Source organism: Anas platyrhynchos, chromosome 2, assembly GCF_047663525.1.
Source record: "Anas platyrhynchos isolate ZD024472 breed Pekin duck chromosome 2, IASCAAS_PekinDuck_T2T, whole genome shotgun sequence".
NCBI classification, from domain to species: domain Eukaryota; kingdom Metazoa; phylum Chordata; class Aves; order Anseriformes; family Anatidae; genus Anas; species Anas platyrhynchos.
The window spans coordinates 132,647,583-132,672,392 of NC_092588.1; the positions used below are offsets into that span (position 1 = coordinate 132,647,583).

General features: G+C 39.5%; 1 protein-coding gene across 6 annotated transcripts in view; it reads left to right on the forward strand.

Moving 5' to 3' along the window:
* Positions 1 to 11,255: 11,255 nt before the first annotated feature.
* ICA1 (islet cell autoantigen 1) overlaps positions 11,256 to 24,810 on the forward strand; it is a 74,080-nt gene continuing 60,525 nt past the window's right edge. For 4 of the 6 annotated variants that reach the window (XM_038173706.2, XM_072033619.1, XM_038173705.2 and 1 more), the window contains exons 1-3: positions 11,331 to 11,471; positions 22,705 to 22,751; positions 24,277 to 24,314. In XM_038173706.2, the coding sequence (XP_038029634.1) occupies positions 24,298 to 24,314 (17 nt within the window). In that variant the 5' untranslated portion in view covers positions 11,331 to 11,471; positions 22,705 to 22,751; positions 24,277 to 24,297. Of the gene's footprint in view, positions 11,472 to 22,704; positions 22,752 to 24,276; positions 24,315 to 24,810 lie in introns of all 6 variants that reach the window. The other 2 variants (XM_072033623.1, XM_072033621.1) reach the window with 2 other exon arrangements.

Genomic DNA, 24,810 nt, shown 5'->3' on the forward strand with positions numbered 1-24,810 from the left:
TTAAAAATAAAAAAAAAATAAAATAAAAATAATCCAACCAGAAATAGAAGACCGCTAATTATTTTTATAATGTTATCATTTTCAACAGTACCTTGCATGTGAAAACCCAAAGCACTACACTGAACTCGTGATTCCTCTATGACTCTGTGATCAATAAAAATTATATGGGTTTTATATTTTGGAAACACAGTTACAATTAATGGAGTCCAGAGAAGGGGAAGAGGAAGTGTACAGAATAGTGACCAAAGTGGATGAATGGGTGCTCTCACAGTACAATGTTAATAAAGTCAGTAAGAGCAAAAACGAGTTTCGTGGTAAGGTGGAAAAAAGTTTAATTTCTGTTTAATGTACATCTCTTCTCACAAACCCAGACAAACTGGCAACTAGCGTGAGGAAAGGGCTAGACAAAATCACCAGATGAATTAGAAGGCTGATGGATAAACCAAAGAAATGACCTTCTCCCTTCACTGGATGTGCATCCAGTCACCCACAGTATCTCAAAACTGTTGCAAATTTACAGGGGAGTTGGGGGAGAGTGAAACAAAAGAAAAAAAAAAAAAAAAAGTGAGAGAGAAAAGTAGTTTTACAGAGAGAGACTGAAAATATTAATACTGGTTTTCTTCAACGGAAACAAGCAGAAGAGTGACAATAAAAGGAAAGTCCATTCTAACTCCTTTTAATCTTACCCATGTCTACACACAAGTGGCATCAAGGTTATAATGGTCAATGAGAATAACAGATAAATAGAAAGTAGAAAATTTTATGCTTATGGTCTTAAACAGAGGGATCAGGGATTATGTAGAGAGCTACATGTGACCTCCAACTAGCTCCCATATATTGTTTTGTGTCTTCCCCTAGTGCTGGCCATGGTTAGATAGAGGACAGCATACAAGCCCAGTCTAGCAGGGCAGTTTCTTTGTTCCTTTATCTACTGGACACATTCTATGAAAATGTGAAAATGGACAGGATTCCCAAACCTATTAACTAGAGTCCTTAAAAAGAGGAAATTGCAATTACTACACTACTCAAGTCTGACTTTCATTCCTGAAAACCGGAATGTGAAAGTCATTCATAATGCATTCTGCTTCCATGTTCAGCACAGTCACTCCTTCTAGCTCTTTATCTCCAAGTTGCCTTGGATAAAACCTGCAGGAACTAAAAATAACAGCATTAGATCATCACCACATTCTGGTCAATGAGTTGAGTAATGCAGACCTTATGAAACTGTACGTTTAGAGCTTTTTCAGACGAGCTGCATAACACAAGCCATTAAACATAACTCTATTGATCTAATTTCATTATTTTCAGCAGACTGGAGTTTAGAAATTATGAGCCTTCCTTATGAATACGAACCACAAGAAAAAAAGGCTATAATTTATTATATCTTACTTGAAAACACCTAAAATGAGATATTTGTCATTATGGATAAGGGTTTACTGCAATATAAGTCTATGTTACTGCAAAATACTCATAGCCTATATTTTTTCCAAAGAACCATTATGAAGAAAATTGATCAATTCCTTCATGCTAATACCTGACTGCTTTCTAGTGATAGGGTTAGAAAATTTTATCTTCCTGGAAACATATAAAGGACAATAAGTTTAACAGAATATTATGTCTGCATTTGTTTATTGAAATAGAAAAGAGGACTTTTTAATGTTGTTATTAACTACGCTGTTTTTTCAGTACAGGTGGAGAAAACTAGCCATACAAAGCAAATACTTCCTTGCCACACAACAGCAGTATTTCTTCTTGGCAACAAGGGCCTCATGGGCTCTCCTTCCTTAGCCACAGATGTTGGCTGGAATGCACCTAATCTGCCTCTTATCCATGCCAAATATCATGACTGTCATTGAATTCCCACTGAGTACAGATTTTACAAAAGCAAGACCTACCAACCTCTTTGGGATTCACCATGGCAGCCAGACTTGCTTGATACATTCAGGACTTGTTGACTATTTTGTCACTTGATTATTGTAGCTTCATGAGTCATATTCCAGCTTCAGTTAGAAACAAACCTGAAACTCTGAATTCCATTCATTTCACATTGACAGCAATGTAACAGAATTTGGCTTTGATATGATGGAAGAGGAACAAGTAGCAGTGCTTACATGTATCTTCAACACTGAAATATATGTATTTTTATGACAAAGTTTGTTTTTATTCTGTGCTTTAGAGCAACATATGAGGTTAAATTGTGCTATTTTCTCCAAAGGCCGTACCCAGCTGACATGATGTACCGGTAGAAGTAAGATCCTGGCATGACTGAAGTTGGCACAAAGATATTTACATTACTGCTCTTTGGAAACCTGTCTATCAAATTTGACTTATACCTGGGTGCAGCACACCTGTCTGAGGATGTAATATGTGGTAGGTGTTCTGCTCCGTATCTTGAGTGCCAGGCAGGGCATAGCATTGTTCAGATTTGAACCTTGTCACTGATTAATAGTTCTATTAGACACAAGTAATGTCCCTACACTTAAAGCAATTTAACATAATTAAATCATATTGCAGAATAGATAGTAGACAGTATATCTGCCCTGAGATAAGTCTATGTATATGCATCTACTCATTAAGACACACACATGTTAAGCAGCAAATCAGCCCTAAATTCCATGGCCAGCTTTCACAGGGAGTGCAAGAGACTTATTTCAATTTATTTTCTTACTGAGGGAAGAAAAATTTGCCATTTCCCATCTCCTTAAAAAAATAGAAAATAATATATATATATATATATATATATATATATATACTATTTTGTTAGAATCATTTCAAAAGTGCTTCAGTGTGAAAATACAACTGGCTGTCTTGCTCATGTAGACTGAAGTCTTGGAGGGATCCTATTGAGACTAAGCGGATGTGCCCTCTGACACTTGCACAATATTGACAGAATTTATAGTCAATAGAATTTAAGTGGGTTACAGCCCCTAACCAAACTATCTTTGATTGCTGGCAGTAAGTATTTTTGGAAAATGACCTTCATGAAATCACAGAAAAATATAGGTTGAAAGGCATCCAGGGAGGCCTTCTAGCCCAACCCATCAGCACAAAGTATGGCCTAATTCAAAGTCAGAAACAATTTTAAACTCAAATAATAAATTATATGTTTTATTATATGTTTATATATTTTGTCCAGCCAAGTCCTGAGCATCTCCAGGAATGGAGATTTCAGAGCTTCTCCAGGGACCTGTTCCAGTGCAATAAACTTGTGTATGTTCAGCATAGATTTCTCTAAGGATGTTCACTCAGCCTTTCTCTATCATGGGTCATACTTCCCTCCCTGCATTTTTGCTACAAGACTCAGGACATTGGGAGACCTGCAAGCAGATCTTGCCAACAAAGACCAATAAAGATATTCATGATTGTACACATTCTCTTGTAGCTCTCAGAATCACTTCATAAAGGGAGATATAAAAACAATAGGAAGGGAGGAGGCTTCCTTTTTTTTTTTTTTTTTTTTTTTTTCATTATTGTTCATAATTCATAGTTCCTGTTTGGCATGGCTAAATAGTTCAATGTCTTCAACATTACTCAGCATAAACACTTGGCTCTGCATTGTTGTTCCTGGTTCAAAACAGAATTGTTAACATGAGAGATGAAATTATAGGCATCATAAATGTATCTTGGTTTAGTCTGGGTTACTGTACTAATGTTTATTTTAGACCATTTAGATTGCATTCATTTTGGCTTTAAGGAACCCTTGAGGGTAGAAAAAAAATAAAATCTTGTACCCTACTATGCAGAAATATTAAATCCCAATTATATTTTTCACTGCTCAGATTCATTGGATGGAGGATAGAGCTCTCTTTTCTTGACACAATTGTGAAGGAACCACCTCTAGAGGACAGACTAAAATGAGCTGTTGGTGTAAGCCAGTGGGAAACAAAAATGTAATATACCAGAGAAGAGTGTCTCAAGTCTCTGACCTAATTTTGAGCTGAGCAGATTACACACCATTCACAGATCAAGGCTGTGCTGAAACAAACACTCTAGCCCTGAACATTGCATTTTTCAGAACTTAGTTTAATGAATTCTTTCACTATAGGGGCAACAAATAGTAATAGACGTGAGAATATGACTTGTTTTGCATTTCCCCATGCAAAGGAATTTTAAACTACCAAAAATATATATTACAAGCCAAATTTTATTCTGATGGGAATTGAAATGAATGACTTAGGATCCTCTCCGAAAGGGACATGATAATCCAAAAGGTGACATTTTTCACTGCAGCAGCTCAGCACAGTAAACTATTGTGGTATGTACCACTGAGCTGAGAAAATGGCAAATTTTAGCAGGCTTTATCTCTAAAGCATATGATGATTCACATGATTGGTAACTCAAAATGACAAATAATCAATCTAGTGTGCTTTCAAAATAAACTTGATAATGTGATTTCTCTAAAATTACATGGACATTTTAAATCTTACTAACAATATCTGTGAAGTTTAAGAACATTTTACAGGCCCTTCATTGAGACAAAAGCTGAATCTCAAGATTTTTTTTAAATGTATGTTCCAAATTAATGTAGATTTTTCTTCAGCAGTAATGAACGAATCTACACTATATCAACCTAGTGAGCAAAATGGTTTAATTGCCTATGATATTTTCAGCTTTGTTAAATGTTCTGAAGGTGCTGAAACATTTCTCACAGAATCAAACTGAAAATAATGTCATGAACAACATGCAAGAAATCTACTCAGGTTTAGTTATCAGGGATATACATGTATGCAATAGAAAATAGGAACAGCACAAACAGCAAATATTGAATCTCTGCGAGAGTACAGTTTATCTCCTGGGACAAATGATCCATGTTGTTCCTAAAAGAGGAGGAAAAAAGAAATAAAAATCATTTCATTGCTGAATAAGAGAGGCTGCAGTATTTTGAAGAACACTTTCTTTATTTAAAAGCACAGTTCAACCTTTTTTTCTTGGTCCAACTCAATAATATTCCTATGGTGAGCTGAAGTGCTTTTCAAAAGCATAGTATGAAAAGGGTTGGAAAATAGAATTTTCAATAATAATTGATATTTCTCATCACTTTACAAAAAAAAAAAATCTGCCTCACACTGTAGAAAATTAAGAGGTTTGTTTTTCAAATGCAAAGATGTACTGGAGTTGCACTAAACAATATTTTCAGAATAGCAGCCTCCAGGGCTCTTGTTCAGGTAAGGAAATAAAATTTAAAAAGAAATAGAATGGTAAAGATATTTCCAGAGATAGGAAATCTCGGGATAATAGGACATGAAACCACCAATGTTCTGTTCCTCAATTTCAAGCAGTGACAGGTTATTATTTTTTTCTATTAGAGTGTAAAAATAACATAAATTTCTTATGTTATCTATCCTTAAGGAACTGAAAAAAACCCTTCTATCTCAATGTGGTTATCTTTGGACAGCCAGATCAGATTGCCTGGGAGGCCAAAGGGATTATACAGCATGGGAAATTCTCACTTAACTTGTTGAAATCTCAGAGATTACTAAAAACATGATGTTTGGTTTTACTTCGGTTTTATCACTAAGAAGTCTTTGTCACACATGACAAAGTTTTACAAGCACGTTGACTTCATTTTAGTTTATTTTCAGGCAGGTATCAGAACACGACAAAACTGAACATTAACATGTTTTGGGAAGAATCAGATATTTTAATAAACTGCAGTTTGGATTGTTGAGGGTGCTCTCAGGAGGGACCTGAGATACCAAGCCACAGTATTACATGGCTTGATATGGAATACCTATTAAAGGTAACACCTTTAGAAAATTCAGTAGGTATACATTTTATTATAGAAGCAATAGAGGAGCAGTTGAAAGCAAATCAATCTCTTTAGCAGCATGCAATAGTTAATGGGCTACAAGATTTATTTTTTGACATAGTAGAATTATTCTCGCATTTCTGAGAGTATGCAGGGTCTACAATTCACAGCATAACAGCTGTTACATTTTTTTTTAATAGACTTTCATCCTCCTAACATATGAATCGTCTCCAGGAGATCTTTAAAACTGGTATGACTCATACTCTTAATGGGCAAAAATATTTCAATAATGTAATTGTTTCAAAGTTTTATTTTAAATGGAAAAACTCTCATGGACACATCAAGGAGAACACGGTAACAATCAGGAGCTTCAGCTCATATTTCAGTTCTTTATTATGTATTTTGCCTTCTCAATAATTGTATTTTCCAGAAAATATGTCATGGAGTTCATATTATCATCATGTGAATCTATTCAATGAACAACTATTTTGTTGATACAACCTCCACCCAAGCAGTTTTTGTTTGTTTGTTCGTTTTTAAGTACCCCACTCTTTTCTCATCCTTGACCTTCTGGAAAAAGCATGTGCATTTCTAGCCTCTGAAAATATTGGAAGGAAGATGGGATGGTTAAAAGCAGTGGTGAATGACTGTAAGAACCCTTGGCTAGCTCTGCCATTGACTTTTTTGACAAATCACTCTATTCATTTGTGTGTCAATTTCTCATTTACCAAGTGGAAACAATGATCTTTGTTGTCCCTTTCCTATTTTTTCATTTTCTTTCACACTGTAATCCTCTTCGGGTAAGAAGCTACTATTTGCAACGTGTATGTACAGAGCCTAAAATCTCCAATTCAGAATACAACTCATGACTATGGGTTGCATTTGTGTTCAAATTAACATTTTCAAGCAGATGCTTAGAAAGATTTTTTTTCTTTTTCTCAGATGGAAATCAGTGCAAATCACCACCATGCCAGTTCTCATCTTCCTGCTGTGTACTTGCCTTTATTAAGGATAAACCTGGCTCTTGAGCGCTTCACCAATTCTCTAGTGGATTTCCACAAATACCAACTCCATCTAAACAATGGATTAATTAACACAGCTCTTTGATTCAAAATGTCATGTATGAAAAATAGATGGTCACTCCATGTGCTCCATTCCTGCTATTCTGATGCAAAATATGTGACAGAAAATAATCATATGCTGTTTGCAAGAGTATCCAAAGAGTTTGATAATGATAATTAGGGAGAGAATCAGTGTAGGATAGTAGAAGAAAGCACAATAATAGCAATGCTCAGTGTTATCCAGACAAGGAAACAGAAGTATTGCACACTTCATTGATCTTGAATTACATAAAAAAGTATCCACGTTAATCTCCATTTGGACAGCAATATTAAAAGATAGGACTGTAGACAATATCTAGTATGAAACCAATCCTGCATGCAGAAAGATCCCAACACACCTATGCTCACACCTGTTTCATTTTCAGTCCACAGAAGTATAGGAAAGCAATGCTGAGTAAACTCATGAAAGCTACTAATTTGGGCTGACCCTCTGCCATTTGGCAGAGTTTTGGTCCAACCCTGAATTTCAGAGATACTGGCATCACTCCAACCAGAGCCCTCAAGTTCTAAACCTGGCTTTCTATTCCTGGGGTTTCAGTACCCTAGTATTTTCCAATCTGTGCACACTAATTAATTATTTGTTTCCATTTTCAATCTCTGAAGCTGCCGATAGGCTGAAGGGTTTCAGCAGATAACTAAGCTGTAATCGTATTTGCCACAGACAGAAATGCCCAAGCCGTCCTTACATTAACATAATTTCCTCAGATGACGACTAGAATTCATCTACATTAGCCTCTCACAACTGTTTGTTAGTAGGAATTGAACACTCTCCAGAGCCTCCTCCATTCTGTGTGTTGGCTCCTACAGTTCCTAATGCTACTGCCCAAATGAATAAGCTCTACTTTTTGCTGACTTTTCATCTGCAGGGCTATCACACTAACAATACATGTTAAATGTCTTACAGAACTAAATTATCTAAATATAGAAATTAATACAGAACAGCATAAGGCAAAATGAAGAATTAAACATGATTACAGTGGATAGATACATTTTACTAAGAAGTTTGGAAACAAATTAAAGACTGAAAAGCCATTTGCAAACAGCAGTGATGTTCCAGACATTGTAAGCACTGTGGCAAGACAAAAGACCATCAAACAGATCAGAGATGACAGAAAAGAGTAAAAACATTTATATAGGACTGAAGGGAGCTGAAGGGAAGTGTCATTCCATAGAACACACCATGAAATGTTTGCACTTCCTTATGTGGATGAGAAAAAGAGAAGGCAAGCGTAGAGTTACAGGAAGATTACAAAATACTGATGTCTGAAAGTTCAACCATCAACTACTATAACGTTAAAGTCCAGGGAGGATGAGAAATCTTCAGTGTCATTTCTTGGATACTGTACAATACTATACCATTTCCTAACTAACTAATTCACAAATGCAACTAAACAGAGGAGAGAATTAAAACATACATAGACCTGAAGAAAATATGTAGAAGGGAAAATGTTCATTCTTATTGTTTCAATTGGTAAACAGCTCACTATCATTGTACTTCCAAAATACTTTAATTTCTAGTTTACTCCCTCCCTCCGGATGAATTTCCATTTCTTATTTTAACTTCTTTCTTACTACTAAGAGAAATGTAATATCCTGGATTTGGAGGAAAAAAAAAAAAACACAGACATTTGTTGAGATTAAACTATATGAATAACATAGAATGCAGATGCAGGAGAATGTACCAAATTAATGACAAAAAAAGCATATCTCATAGTATGCTTTTGTAGTAATGCAATATTGTAAACACAACTGGAAAGTGAGTCTCACACACTCAACATATGATTCCAACCTTTATTTGTCCTTTTACAAATTAAATGCAGCTAGGGCATACTGTAACACTAAGCTCAGATATAGAAAAGATCTTACAAGAAGAGGGATAATATTTATTGCTACTTCACCAAGTGATAAGACAAGGGGAAATGGCTTCAAGTTGCGCCAGGGCTGGGGGTTAGGTTGGATATTAGAAGAAATTTTGTTACTGAACAGATGCGGCATTATTAGAACACACTGCCCAGGAAAGTCACCGTCCTTGGAGGTCTTTAAAAAAAGTGTAGATTTAGAACTTAGTAGCATGGTGGGATGGACTTGTCAGTACTAGGTTAAAGGTTGGACTAGATGATCTTGGAGGTCTTTTCCAACCTGAATGATCTGATGATTCACTCTTTCAAAAGCGCTAGGTTTGCATGACAGAGGGCTTGGAAGTCAGTTCTCTCCCCAAAAACTGAGACCTTTCAAACTTTGGTGTGACTAACAGTTACACCTCAGAGGGCTGTATTTATCTTCACTTTGTATCTTCCAGCATTTCTGATGATTCTTACAGGGAATCAGTTTGCATATGGAGCTGTATAAAATAGCAAAAATGGTGAGTCTGGACATTTTCAAGGCCACCGTATCAATTGGTCAGTTAACGCGAGCAACTAGAGTGCTTTGATGCCCCAAAGGGGGAAAAAAAAAAAAAAAAAAAAAAAAAGCAGTAACAGAATGAACGCAGCACCATGTTTCAGGGTGTTTTATGCATCCATTCAGCTTTGGTAAAGAACGAAGTTTGTGAAAAGCAGTGGGTACACCTCATTTCATACAAAACAGTTACTGCAAGTGATGTATTTCTGCTGCACTAAAAATATCTCCATGGGAGATAAGAGAGGTGCTAGAACAACCAGATGGCCCTTGCTTATATTTATAACATTCATGTCTGGTGATAAACTATATGAAACATACTAAAAGACTAAGAAATGCTTGCAATATAGTAAGGAATAAAAGTTTAAAAGTAATTGTTTAAATTTGTAAAGTGATTTCAGCTTATAATTTAAGAGATTATCATAGACAGTCTAGAAGGTGTTTGTAACCTGCAGAACGCTAGGCTCATGTAAACAGAAATGAGCCAAACTCAGACCCTCATTCTAGGTATATTCATAATCACACATAACCAGTGCCATAAAATAGCTCCTAAATTAGAAAAGGATAATGTTTTTCAGAATCAAGGTTTATTCAGGACCACTTGCCCTCTGGTGCACCTAAGAAAAATATTATGTTTAAATTTACCAAATAAAATCTCTCTTTGAGTCTTGGTATTGCTCCTACAGTGCTTAAGGTACTTGGTTCACATGCTGTGAGGTTTTCTTTGTTTATCCTTCTACCGTCTGGGTGATTAGCACACATAAACCCCATTAAAAACAAAAAGTTCTTCAGGTTCACTTATGAACTAAAAATACTAAATACCAACATCAGATCTTGCTGAAGGGATCCCAATCTTTATCCAAGGCAGACGGACTTTTTGTCCCTCATTAGCACCACTTCCCTTTGGAGTAAAGAAGTAACTCTTGTGAACAGCTTTGTCTTTAAAACAATAGTACCAATAATTTGACTAAATCAGTAATACCTGTAAGGCAAGTATATACATCTGAGCCTGTTACCCTTTTCTTGCCATGAGAACTCCAGCCAAAAGAATGATTAAACTCATTGGAAACTAAAGTCAGATAAACCACACCCTAACAAGTGCCTTGTTTTCCTACATTTGATCTAAAAATCTCTGGATGACCACAGCACAGACTGGGAGGGGGGCAATCTGCTGTTGGTGGTCAGACCAGTGCCACAGAGGGAAACCACACAACCTCCCACGTCTTGCCTGGAATTCCTCAGGTTATAGCCATCACTATCTGACAGTGGAGTCCCATTTCTGCTTCTAGATGTGTGACTTCCAACAAAATGACTCTGCTACACCTCAGTGAAACAGAGGCAGTGACATGAATGCTTCAGACCACCAAGGTTCAGTCGATCTCCATTAGTGTCCTCATTTCCACCCTTTTTCTTTACTCTTCTCATTTTCCACAACACTGCAGTTCACTCCTCACCCCTTCAAACTCTGCCTCACCTCCTTCACTCCTGCTTTCGTTTGGGCTAAACTTGCTGCTCCCTTCGCGGGCCCCATGTCAGCAGGAGAGCCCCTGACTCCCATTCTTGCAGCTCCTGTTTCTCCTTCTACCTGCTCAGACTGATGTCAGCTGCCACCTCTGAACTTCTCCCTTCACTCCAGGCTCAGAATTCAGCTTAAAATCCAACTCGGGCGCTTCACTCGAAGCAGCCCTCTCCAAAATCCTCCCTGAGCCATTCCCGACCCAGCTCAACACCATCGCTCTCCCTCTGCCCTTCACCGCTGCCACCTGTCAACGCCCTGTCAAAGAACCCCTTTCCCTCGCGACTCCGCTCCCGTGTGCCACCAGCTGATCTGGGCAGCCGGAGTCTTTTAATTTTGCCTCGTCTGAGCAGAGGGGCTCGCTTGAGGGCAGCCCCCGAAGGGCCCCAACCCGTGCGCCTCTCCCCGCCGCCTCCCCTCAGGCCCCGGCCGGCAGGAGGAAGCGCGGCGCCTCCCGCCCGGGGCCACCGCCGGGAAGCGCCGGGGGCCCGGCGGCCGCCACCCTCCCGCTCCGGGCGCTGGGCGGGCGGCGGCGGCTCCGCTCCGCCCCGCTGCGGGGGCCGCCCGCGCCGGCAGAGGCGGCTCCGTTCGCCGCTGTGACGCCGGCGGCGCTGGAACACCTGGAGGGGCGGCGGCGGTGCCTCCGGCTCGGCCCTGCCCTGCCCTCCGCTGCTCGGCCGCGGGCAAGGTGAGTGCCGGGAGCGGGGACCCGTGCCGGAGCCTGGGCGGGGGGAGCGGGCTCGGCTCCGCCGACAGCTGCCGCGGCCGGGCTCGGGCAGCGGCGGGGCCGCGGGTGGGGGGAAGGAGGCGGCGCGGCCGGCGGGCCCGAGGCGCTCGGTGCCTGGCAGGGCTCGGAGGGGCCTCCGGGGGGTGAAACGGGAGAGGCGCAAGATGGCATCTGCCCGGCCTCGCCGCCCTTCCCTCCCTCCTGCCGGCGGCTGTCTCGCCATGATTGCTGCACGCATCCGCTGCTGCCGGCCGGCCGGGCTCCCTCCCTCCCTCCCGGGCATCCTCTCTGGCCGCGGGCCCGCAGGGAGCGGGGAGGAGGGGGGAGGGCGGCCCCGCCGGGCCCTCACCTGCCGGCCGGCCGCGGCGGGCCCTCGTGCCTCGTACCAGCTGCCGAGGCGAATGAAATGGGAATTAAAAGGAAAATATATATATATATACGTGCTTCTGGTTCTACACCTCTATTTTGGAAAAGGTTGATCTTGGTAATCAGATTTGACCTGCATCCATCTATACCTGGCTCCTGAGTGTTGGTCACCGGGTGCATTGTTCTGGAAGACAGAGAAGGAAGAAAGAGCGCTACTTGCAGTGGTAGCGCTTAGTAGGAGGAAAGGATGAAGGGCACTGTGCTCTTTTATTGCCAGCGCTGTGTACACGTTCAGCACCAAATGTAAATAATCTCCTGTTCCGTGGTGCTGTGCTGTGTGCTGGCACCCCAAGGTCCTGCATGGGTCCTCCTCAAGCACGCCTTCAGTTCACCTTGGGGGATCCAGGTCTAGTTCCTAAACGTGGAACCGTACCAGATAATCTTAGGGATACATCAATTGTCCCCCTGCCCCCAAGTTACACCATGGATGTTCTGGAAGGTTGGCGTTGGCGTTTCCTTCTGTTTGGCACTCTACCCACACGCCCTGCTTTAAACCAAGGCAGTAGTTTATTTCTGGGAAGCACCTGTTTGTTTTTTGTTTTGTTTTGCTCGCGTTTCATTCTGTTATCCTCCTCCTTTCAGTTTTGGGATGATCAAAGGGTTTTATTTAATTTGGGTCTCAGAAGGTGGCTGTGACCCTTGTTCTTGAGCAAACTTCTTGGGAGTAAGCTGCTCACATCTAGCAAGGACATTGTTGAAAAGAAAAACGTATGTTTGGTTGCTTTGCCAAGTGTTGAGCAGAGAAAATGATAGGCAGAGTTTTGGAGTCTGTAGTGTGGGTGGCTTTGGGTATGGACTTTCACCTATTTTTTGTTGTTTTTTCCTGGTAACCAGCTCTTTTTTCAACTCTGTCCGTGCAGGGTTTCCAAGGAGTGAGTAGTAGTGTTGCTTGTTAGTGCTGTCTTCCTGGCAGTGATCAAGGAGTTGCACTTCTTGATGGTGCTTAGCTTGAAGTCTGGGAACAACATCTCGTTGTCATTGGGACAGTAGCATTTTGAATGAGCTATTCAAATAGCATAGCCTGTTGGTTTAACCTGAGTGACTTTATGATTTAAGATTTGTGTTAATACCACCGCAAAAGGAATTTAGTGTAAAGCCACGGAGGTCTCTGGTGTAGTAAACTGTCGTAACTGGTAAAACCAGTCAGGTTTTTCCCACAGCAATTTCTCCTAGAAGATGGTGTGGCAATTAAATGCTGCCAAACCTTGGTCTAAAGTTCCCCTACTGTTTAAACTTCATAAGTGAAACATGGTTACTTCCAGAATGGTTTGAACAACAATAAAGTCAAAAGTTAGATGCTGGCAATTGGAATTTGCTTCTTAATTGAGAAAGGATTGGTTTTAGGTAAAGGTGATTTTCTCCATTCTTTTTATGAGAGCTAAGATTTAAATAGATATACAGCTGAAGGTTAGAAGTTCAAAAACCAGTTATGACTGTATAGAAGGGAAGAGTTCTTGAACTTTTTATTTACTTACTTTTGACAAGATTTTTACCATTGTTGGAGTGAGGTAAGGAGTCACGTAGTGCAAAGTAAAATTCCTGCTGAACCCTATTGCAGGGCTTAGTAGAGTCTCAAGCCAACCAGTCTTGCCTGTTCTGCTGTGTACACTTTACAGGGCTGCTAAATTGTTCTGATGAATTCTCAAGTAACCTTTTCTGGAAAAGCTGAATAATAATAGCTCTTTTCGCTCTTAAGCTAGTGTTGAAAGCTGTTGGTATGAGTTGGCAGAAAAATGTGCTAATATCTCAGCTAACAGTAAATGTCTAGAAATGTCCTCAATGACTCTTAATACTCTTTTTCAAAATCTTCTCCAAGTGTTGCTCTGAAGCAGTTGGTTCTTCAGGATGTTTTGCCATTGCTCAACCGTAAAATCTTTCTAAAGACAAAATTATGCGACATGATAGAGAAGCATTAAAAATACAAAAGCCCGGAGAGTGAAGAATGTTAAACAAAGAGCCAAGCAGTCAGGAACAGTAGAAACCTTTGACCTTTTATGTGTTGCTAGTAATAGTCTCACAGTAGCTTTTCCTGCGGCTATTGTTAGCCGTGGCAAAACGAGGGGCATTTTGGCCGGTTATGCAATCACTTACGTCAACCTTGGGAACTGCCTGTTCCAAGTCACTGAAACAGTGCTCAGGTCTGTCATGCGAGCAGCTTCATAGGGATCACCGCTGCTCAGGGAACAGTCGGCTGGTGTGCCAGGGTCTGAGAAGTTCCTGCTTCTGTGGCTGAGGAGCAGAGGTTGCGTGTGGACTGTGCATCTATCGAGAATATGCAGCCTGTATTGATCGCGTTGACTCAATGTGCAGTGAAAGAAGATCACCCTGTATTGCTGCTGCTGTGCATGCTAAAACTGTTTCGTTAATCAAATTTCTTACCCATGGATGTGAAATGATCTCCTGAGGGATTCTAGAGAAAATTATTTTCCCTGTTCTCTCCCCCTGCTTTGTTCCCCCTCAGGTATAATAGCATTGCTTCCTGGCTTCTGCACAGATGAGAAGGGAGGCAGACTCTTGAGTGTTGACTGTGTCAACAAATAGGGTATCAAAATAAGAGAGAGATTGGTTTGAACTTTATAACCATGTTTATAAACCACATTTATGACAACATAAATGTGAAAATGATTTCATGAGTGTACATCCACTGCTTTTTTCATCCATTCTGCAAGGGAAGGGTTCCTAAGATTTAGACTAGACTGATTACGGATAAAAAGTGTCACACAAACCATCTTCCTATTGTCTTTTATAATCTGTGCACAGCAGGTGTTCCATATGGCACTTTCCTTAATAGTATTTGGCTACTAAGTTTAAAAATACCATTTTGAAGCTGGAAGAACAAATGTGTATTACAAAACAATTTGATAGTCATTTCGGAGAAATGAAGCGAGTCTGCATTTAGAGTGAAATTAAATCCTGGATTGTATATATCTCCAGTTTTGCTCATTTGCAGAGAGAGATTAGACCCATCACTCAACTTCTTTTGTAAGATAGATACAGTACTTATTTACAATACCTAATTCCTTCCTAAGGACATTTGCTTGGTGTTCTTCACATATATAAATGGAAAACTAGTAGTTGAGTGAAAGCTGTTACATAAGGACAAACTAATATTATGTGCTGTTCTTAAATTATTTCACAGTCACCTGCTGAAAAGTCAGTATTACATGAAAAAGCAGCCTAAAATTAGTTTTGCCTGTGTTTAAATACGTGTCTTTGTGTATATAAATAGTGAAGTTCTGCATGCAGTTTATTGAGAAAGGACTATCATTTGCTTGTTAATCTGCCTACTGTGAGTTTACCAGCATTTATCTGAGACTACATGTACTATGTTATGACTACATGTTCCATTCCCATCAGTTGTCTTGAGATAAACCACTGTTTTTAAGAATTTGTAATTCAGCCGTTTGAAAAACAGCTCAGTTTCATTTCAGTGTATTTTATGTTCTCAAAGGACAAGATCACTTTGCCTTTAAGTTTATCACTTTGGGATAATTTGGCAGGCATATAGTACCCAATATACACCAAATTGTTTTTTGAAGAGGAATACTAACAGCTGATTTCATCCTTGTACTTGCATGGGAGCAAAAATAGTTTTTAAAAAAACTTGATGACATAGTGCCAAATTTCCACATCTTCATGTTGGCTAAAACTTACCTCTGGCAACTCAGATATTGAAAACTGGTGCAGCCCAGATGGATTTATACTCAAGTTCTGGGTGTAAGTGTATAGTAAACTTCTATTGTGCAAATTTGCTGTATTTATCTGCCACTGCCTTCTATTAACTTGTACACAGTGGAAATAGAAAAATAAAAGACTCAAAATGATAATAAAAGAAATGGGACCCTGGCTATCATCCTCTGTTTTGACTGCATCAGAAAATTAAGCAATTTCCTATGTTAATTGTGTATTCTGCAGTAATTATTCCACACTAGAAACATAATAATTGCTTTTGGAATAAAGCAGCTTGTACAGTACTCTCTGCAGTAGCTATTGGTCATCTGCCCTGTGAAGAGAGTATTAACAATGAGTTTAAAACCGAATGAAAGACAGATCATTTTATACTTAATGACAGTAGTGCTGCTCATTTTGTTGGGTGTTCTGTTCGCAGACAGGTCACTAGTTAATGCTACTAAATGCTAGAAAGAACACCCCAAGCCTCCAGATTTCTTCATACCTTGTGCGTAGTTTCTAATGGTGCAAGTCTTTAATCACACGATCTTAGTCATTCAAGATACCTGCTTGTATTGCTGTGCCTTGTTCTCCCTGCAATTGATCAGCCTGAAAAAGAAGGCAAAGAAAGTGTGATATTGGCTCAAACTGGAAAACAGACTCCAATTTCTCTGATACTTTTGTTGTTTTCAGTTCACTGTTGTTGGTTCATTTTCCTTTGCATGTCTAGTTTTGTTGTTAGTGTTTCTTTTCTTGATGCTTTAAAGGATCAAGACAAACAAATAAATGGAATGGAATAAATGAAGTTTTTGCTGGGATCTTTCATAAACCTTGATAGACCAGCGATCCTTCTGTTGGCTGCCTTTGTAGAGGTTTAGTGTTGAGAGACTTGTATGGTAATCTGGGCACCACAGTTAGGTGAATGGGACCAAACAGCACAAATTTCTTTCCCTCTCAGTACCCACCCAGGAGTATGGAAACTGCAAAAGAGATCCTCTCGCTGTGTAATCTTCCCATGTTTCTGTTAAAATTGCATGAAACGTCTTTGTAGATGTCAGCTCTTGAAATAGGTTGAAAGAGTCATTTTGTTGATGCATCTTCTCCCCTCGTAAGACTGCAATATTTCTACTCTTGGGAAGTTGTGGGTAACATTTAACATCTGTCTTGGGACCAGGGAATAGACAAAAAGTTGTGGTGGATGGAAGGAACTGGTAATGCAGCACTTTCACAACAATTTTTAAACTTTTTCAATTAATAAGTAAGTGCATCAGTGTGTAGTCTAACAATGAAAATATGGATATGAAGCTAAGCATGGATGATTCAGCAGGATTAGAACAGCAGTGATGAGCTTTAGAGGAAAAATTAATTCTTGTCATTTGTCATATCAACGTAAACTCTAGATTCGTTTTATCTGGATTACAGCAGCACCTATTCATGGAGTTAGATTCGGCATTATACTTGTAAGTCTATGTATAACTGTGATGTCAAGTGCCTATATAGACCCTGGCTTTGGTTTTCACTCTTCTTGCGTTTGACAATGTGGATAATTCAGATCAATAGACTGCTCTATTCACTTTTGCTTGTGAAAGGCAAAATGAAACGTGGTTTGAAGCCCTGACTCATTGGGTCTGCATGTTTGTAGAAAGACCATAGGAGATATAACTGTACCTTGCTTGATCTTCCTCTTGCAGTGAGACTGCTTCTTGCTTTGGAGACCCATTTACTTGATTCAGTTTGATCACAGCTTTCTGGCAGTAGAGGAGAGGAGAGAGGTTGTCAGGCAAGAGCTGTTAAAGAGGCACAGATGGCATTGATTCCCTCACCTAAGCACATCACAGATTTTCCTCCCATCAAAGTACTTTACATAAATGAAATTATCACTGTTTTACAGATAGAGATCTTTAAAATTCTTTTTTTTGTTGTTGTTATCTAGTACCAATGTAGTGTTACTGCATTAAGTTTCTTGGAGAATTACTGATTTTAATAAAAACATTTAAGTGAATCAACTGCAGTGCATGATTCTTCTATTTTTGTAGTTATAAGTTGTGGTGTTTTTAAGGTGAAGAGAGTTTGAGGACCTTCCAACCACGTTAGCTGCTTTGAAAGGACAGTAAACTGAGAGGATAGTGCTAACTATCAGTGAAAATGTAAATCCATCTGTCTTTTTTCATAAACACATTACTTTCCCATCAGACTTGCTAAATTCTGCTCTGGCTCTCATTTTGTTCCCTTTTGTTGCTTCTGAATGCATCTCAGAAGAATTCAATTTACTACTTTCCTATGTAACTATGGTAGGTCATCTTTGGATGCTACATTTTATCTTCAGCATCTATAAAAGCTTTGCAAGGATTTTGGCTTACCTCATCGTTCTAAGATGTGATTGGATCAACAGTTTGTTTTAGATATAATTTCCATGGATGAAAGATTCTTGTTTGCCAAGTCCTGCTTTCTTCTATGGGATCTGCTGGCTACTTGTATTAGTGTAATGCTCAGTCAAGAACAGATGTTTGAATGAGGGGAAAATATATATTTATTATTATTTCTTTCCAGTAACTAGGAGGGCATTAAGATCAGAATTTCACTCTGCTACATGACACTTATTATTTTTCTTTTCCAATGAACATTAAATATATCCGAGTGACATTAATACACAGATAATGTTGTTCAGCTCTTGGGAAACCAGACAACTTATGCTGCAACAAACTATAATATAATAAAGCTAAAAAAGAGGAGCAAGGAAGTATGAACGTCATACAGAGGATGAGCTGGAAGGAAAGCCTAGGGAATGCTGGAGTTTTAATTATTCAAAACACCAAGCTAGCATTTTCCTTGTTTGCACAGGAGGATGTTGATGGTGTATTCAGATGGTTTTGGAGGGGTGCAGAGAATCAGAGGATTTTCTGTAGTCACATGGAGTAGAGGTGCATTGGCTAATGAAGATATTCTCTATCAAGCCTCCTTCGAGCATCATGGCTACTAAAAGTTCCTGATATGAAAGCAGGGTGAATCAGTATGCCAGAAATACTATCAAGTCCTGTAGCATTCCAGCTATTATGCCTACTTGTGGAAATAATTTGTGGATAAGTAGCCCACAAACCAGATAAACTGCCACAGATGCGAAGGTGCCCTAGCTGGCCATGTGCAGGGCCATGTTGATTCCAGCATGTCTTGTTAGCTCTGGCAGAGCGCTGATGAGTGCAGCTGTCCTCCTTCTGAAGCCAAACTGAGTCGTGAAAGACTGGTTGTAATTCAGGGTCCAGGCCAATGACTGTGCCAGACCCAAGCTGGTTGCATGTAGGCCTGTCTGGTATCTGTCTGCACACAGGGAGGTTTGTCAAACATGGTGCTGAGGCTTCTCAGCTGCTCCTCAGAGGGCCAGACAGGGATTTTCAGGGGGACAGCAGAGCTAATGGGCCCAGCTGGTTCCACGTGGAAATGGGTATCTTAGCACTGTGATCCATGTCTTCCAGGTAGGCTTGTTATGATAGGGCCAGCTCAGGTTTAAAGCTGAAACTGAGGTAGCATCTGTCTCAAAACATTGGAAAGCACGTGGAGAATTAGCAGCGTGTGGACATACCCAGACAACTTCAGATCCACTGCTACACAGCTATAACCATGGGTTTGTGTACAGTCAGCTGTAGCGTGACGCTGTTTTCCCTAACAGGCTCCACAGCACCTATGTTTGCTGTCTTTTTTTTTTTTTTTTCCATATTATCTAGATTATCCCTACCTTTTGTTAGTCAAGATAAAGGCTTATGATAAAGAATGACGCAACATGCACAAGTGATCTCTGACAAAGCTAATGGAAACTTTCTGATAGAAATGTTTTCCAGTGAGGTGGTGGATGCTATTTTTTTTTTCAGTCAGTGTCAGTGTAACATTATTTCTTGAAACATCTTTTAGTCTTAATACATTGGGAGGAAAAAGGGAACAGGAAAAAAATAATCCTTTCACATCAACTCACCTCTGGCAAATTAAGCTTAGTTTTATATGTAAAATTCTATGATAAAAGGTTAATTTTAAGTTTGACTGCAGTTTTCAGGTCAGGTATTGGTGGGCTTCAGTCAGTGTCATGTGTTTTCTATTGTAGTCAGCTCTGGCAAAGAGCAACTCTTGTTACTTCTGTCCAGGATATTCGGGCATTATTCTTTGAAAGCATAAGAGTTTAAAACCTAAAGTAGTTGAAGGTTGTGTGCTCATTCATTCATGTCTTTCTGCAGCCTCAGGGTCTGCCTTTCCTGACTGTGGGGTTGCTTTGTTATGTGGTTATGAAGTTTCCTTTTAATTCCTTGATACTTTGTTGGCCTGTTTCCAGTCCCTGTTTATTAGCATCTCTCACTTTTTGCGGCTAGACTTACGACTTTGGGTTTTCTTTAAAAAAAAAAAAAAAAAAAAAAAAAGCTCACTGCTTTCAGCTGTGCCAGATGCTTTCAATAATCTCCTTTGTTACAGCTGAACCAATATCTTAACCCTCTTTTGTTCCCGGACTTGGAATAGGCAGTAGTAGCACGTGAAGTTAGACTATTCCAAAAATAAAAAAATTATGGCCCTTTTAAATGACTACAGGAACAATTCACGCTGTGTGTGTAGTGATATCTAAAGAAATGAAAAATGTTAATCTTCAAAGTTTTGGATGTGAATGAAAATAATACAACTAAAAGCTTAATGTGTTGTAGGTAACTCTTTGAAGGCAAACATTCAGTACTATTTTTGTATGTGTGTCACCAGTGGTCATGGTACAATGTCATTCCACTGTCCGTTTACAGCATGTTTTTAAGGAAAGTTTTATGCATTAAACCAAAGGTAGCAGCGAACTGTTGCTCACCAGCCTAGTATTTTACATTGTACAAGTTGTCACAGAATCACATAGGTATGATAAGAACCTGTAAGGTTTCTGTGGGACACCATGACAAAGGCATTGCTAACATCAGCACGCAACATCCCCTGCTCTCCCTTCACTCACTCACCAGAGGCAGTCAGCTTAGGAGTGACTTAAATCCATGTAGATCTATGCTGGCTGTTCCCTCTTTCCTTTTCTTCTTTCATGGGGCTGGGAATAGTTTCCAGGAAGGACTTCTCCAAGATCTTTCTAGGAACTGAAGTGAGGTTGATGGGCCTGAAGTTTTCCTGATGCTCTTTTCTGTGCTTCTTGAAGATAGGTGTGATGTTTGTCTCACTCGAGGCATCTCCTCTGATCAACATAACCTCCAAGAGAACAGGGAGAACATCCAAACAATTATATCAGCCAGCTCCCTCAGCACCCGCAGATCCATCTTATCTGGTTTCTTGAATCTGTGTACATCCCAATGCCCTACATACCTCCTGACTGAGTCTTTCTCTAGTGTGGTTAATGCTTCATACCCCCATACCCTGACCAGTAGGCTTTGAGAACTAGAATGCTAAAGGGCAGATCTCCCAGTGAAAAACACACCAAAAATGCAAGTCTGCCTTTCCATATTCTCTGTCACAGTGGGCCTGTGCCTTCCGTAGCCTTTCTTTTGGTGCCACTATCTGTATAGAGCCGTTCTTGTTGCTCTTTGTGTCTGGTCCTAGTTTCAACTCCAGAGCACAGCTTTGGCTTTCCTAACTCCATCCCTACATACTCTTGTAATACTTTTGTATTCTCTTGAGTAACCTGACCATGCCTCTGTCCCTACGCGTTTGTTTTGCATTTGAGTTCAGTCACAAATCCATCAATGCTGGCTTTCTGCCATAGGTGCTCAATTTTCTGTGCATTGAAATGGGGAGGTCATGTTCTTTGAGAAAGCTGATTTCAAAGATCACACAGGTGTCCTGAGCTCCTCCTGAACTGAAAGACCAGTTTAGGATAAACATAATTAGTAAGACTGTGTTTCTTAAAAGAAAATCCTAAAATCAAAAGCTAAAAATTCATACATTTGCGGTTGCTCTCAGATACAAACATGAGAAGTCCTTTAATAGCACATCTGCTACATCCAGCTCAAGTAAGTATTCCTATATTACATTTCCCTCTACCCTTGATTCTGATTTTAATGTCTACATTAATAAATACTGTTTCCATTTCAGTCGAGCTTAACTATAATGCTGAAACATGAAATGTAAATTAGTATACAGTACTATAAATATCACACAAGTGTATCTAACTTGAAACAAGTTTTGTGTGAATGGAATCATTTAGGGTACCACTGAAACCAGTGGGACCCAAACTGAGTGCACTTTTGTGGTCTAAATTAACAGCTAAAAATGGCATAATAGTAGTGGGCATTCAGGTTTTTCAGAGCATTCTCAGTCAGTAAGAAAGGTGAAACTCATCTGGGACTTCAGAGGCATAACTGGTTTCATTATGAAAGTTCTTTGAACAGCATCTGGAATGAATGGGATCCAGGAACTCTTCATGATGGAAATTGCAGGTGATACGGCTTTTGCCAACGCTTATGGTATCTTATTCTTTTCAAGTAACCACAGTTCTGTTTATTCAGTGCCAGTGCTCACTGAGCCGTCTTTGTACAATCTGAATTTTCATTTAGGACCAAAAGCTAATTCTGTATGGGTAATAAAAGGGGTCCAGGGACTAAGCTTGAGCACTGGGCTGTTTCTTGTTCCTGCTGTTTAATTGCTGTAATCTCCCTAGAGTGGTTTTTGTCTATACCACCTACAGTTCTCTGGGACCCTCTGTTTCTTGGCATGTTCTGGGGGATATGGCATGCCAGGAGGCATATCCAGTAGATAATATGGGTAAGATTCTAATTCTGTTTCCTTCCACCCTGTAAAGCCATACAGCACTATCTCAGTAGCCTTTTGGCCTCAAACACCTCATGTGCCTTCATGTCACACAGCAGGGCCAGGAGAGCATACCCTCATTTTCATACCATGAAAACACTATCCTAATAACTGTGACACAGTCCTCACAGGTGCTCTGAATTAAAAAAACAAACAAACAAACAAAAAAAACCACAAAGAGTATCCTGTGGGCATGGGGGGGGGGGCACTATGTAGGTCTCAAAGGAGTATAACTAAGAAGACCCCATAGTCAATTATAGTTATAGGAAAAAAGAATGTGAGTTATGCAGGCAAGATGAGAACTCTATGTCACCATGACCCTTATGTCTTCTTTTTTTAGGGACATTGGTTTCCAGGAGAGTCAGGTGAACGTGTACAGTGTTTAAGGTCAGTGCCTAAGACCTGTTCCCCTTGCTGAGCTACACTTTGTTCCACATAATACACATTATTTCACCTAGATGGGCTGTTCTTTGCTTCCTGTCAAGCCAAGCATTCTGCTCAATAACTGAGTCATGGATGTGCATACAAGCCAAATCCTGTGTTCTTATCTCTCGCACACACCCACTGTTGACTTAAGCAGAACCTGTATTAAAACAATGAAGTCAAGCACATAGGTATTAGAAAACTGGAGTTAACGTTGTCTGTGCCTCATGGCTCTAGAAATTAAAGCAAAGCTGTGGCTGTTGCTCTCCATTCTGCATATTGTCTGACATGACAGTGCTGTAATGCAAACAGCAATCCAAAGCAGTTCTTCCTCTTCATTATTTGGCTGTTGGCCTTACAATTAAATGCTGCTGAAGACAGGGTTATGAATTTACTTATGATCTCTTCTGCAGTGCATATGAGCTCTTCACAAAAATTCCATTTCAGGAAAGTGTCCTGCTCTGATAAAATCTTCCAGCATCTCATGGAACTTTGCCAGGAAGTTTCACAGGTACAGAGAGCAGAGAGGCTAGAATCCAAAACCTGGGATTTGGCTTCAATTGGCTGTAAATGGAAGTGTATGTGCTTCACAGTTGCAGGAAGCACTCAGGTTTGCATTGCCTTGTCCGAGTCCCTGCAATCTGTTCCAGTCCCATTACCATCCAGTGTTTGCCATACTGTCTTTAGGCAGCACCTTGTTAGACGTGTTGCCAGAGCCATGGCTCCCCATTGCAGCCCCTTTTTTCTCTCCAAGATTAGTGCCAGAGAGTCCTTTCTGAAAGCAGCAGAGGAGAAGCCAGGTGCTTGGTTTTTTGCAATGAGTGTCTGGCTTGACTAGTAAATTTGGCCTGGAAGGAGTGTGCTCAATTGCTGGTGATGTGTGCACCATCTGGTCAGCTCATTGTGTATCAAAACTGGAGATATTAACTTTTAAAATTTAAAGTCCAAACACATGCAAATCATATTCCATTCACAGGAACTGCGATGTCCCTCTGAGAAAAAAACAACTGGTGGTTAAATTTTGCATCTATTGCTCAAGACATAAAGTAGCTAATGCTTTTGAAAAGTGGATCAATGAGACATTGGTGAAAAGAGTAGCTGAACTAGGTTGTGGTTAAAATTCTGGTTTAAAAAACAAAGAAAAAGAAAAACACACTTGACTGGGGATTATTCCTAGATTATTCCTAGCATGTACACTTTGGGCTTGCCTTGTCAAAAATCACTGAATTTACAACAGGAAAACTTGCTAAAATACAAAAAATCAGCAACACCACTTAAATGTGTTTGTCATGGATTTAAGTGAGAATTGTATGTTATATGAGAAAAGCATTTGGTCTACAGATGGAAAAAATTTCTTTTGTAACATATACAAGACGATAAAGTATGGTAATTTTTATATGTGAAAAGGCAGGAGTTTTTCTGTTGTCTAAATTGAGAATTATATTTTAAAGATGTTTATATTAACTGATAATTTCTTATTTTATTTAAGTGTCTGAAGAAAATAAGAAACATGGAAGGTCATAAGTAGTAAGTACCTTGGTCATTTATTATTCTAAAGAGTTAATGGTGTTTGGCGTGTTGATTTGTGACTGCATAATCATGCATTATGTTCTGGCATCTAGTATTTATATGAAGTCACTGGTAGATGTTCTGTTTAAAAAGAATAAAAATAGAAAGTGGAAAACTGCCAACTTATCAAAGAATGGAAAAACAAGTGAATTGATGAGATGGGAAAATAGCATATGTTATCAATTTTCTGCATAATGGCAAAAATTGTATGAGTGTCTCATTTCAATGGATTTATCTGTGATCATCAGCGTTAGAATAAAGTAGATCCTTCTTTTAGTTATATTTTTGTTTTTTTTAGTAAAATTTAAATATATCTATGACTGCTTGACAAAATCCATTTTTAAAGGTATTGACAAGGACCTTTAAACCTCCAGAAAAATTGTTCACCAAATATTTCATTAAGATAATTATTTATAAGCACATTAGACATAAACAGGAGCCAGAAATTTCTCCA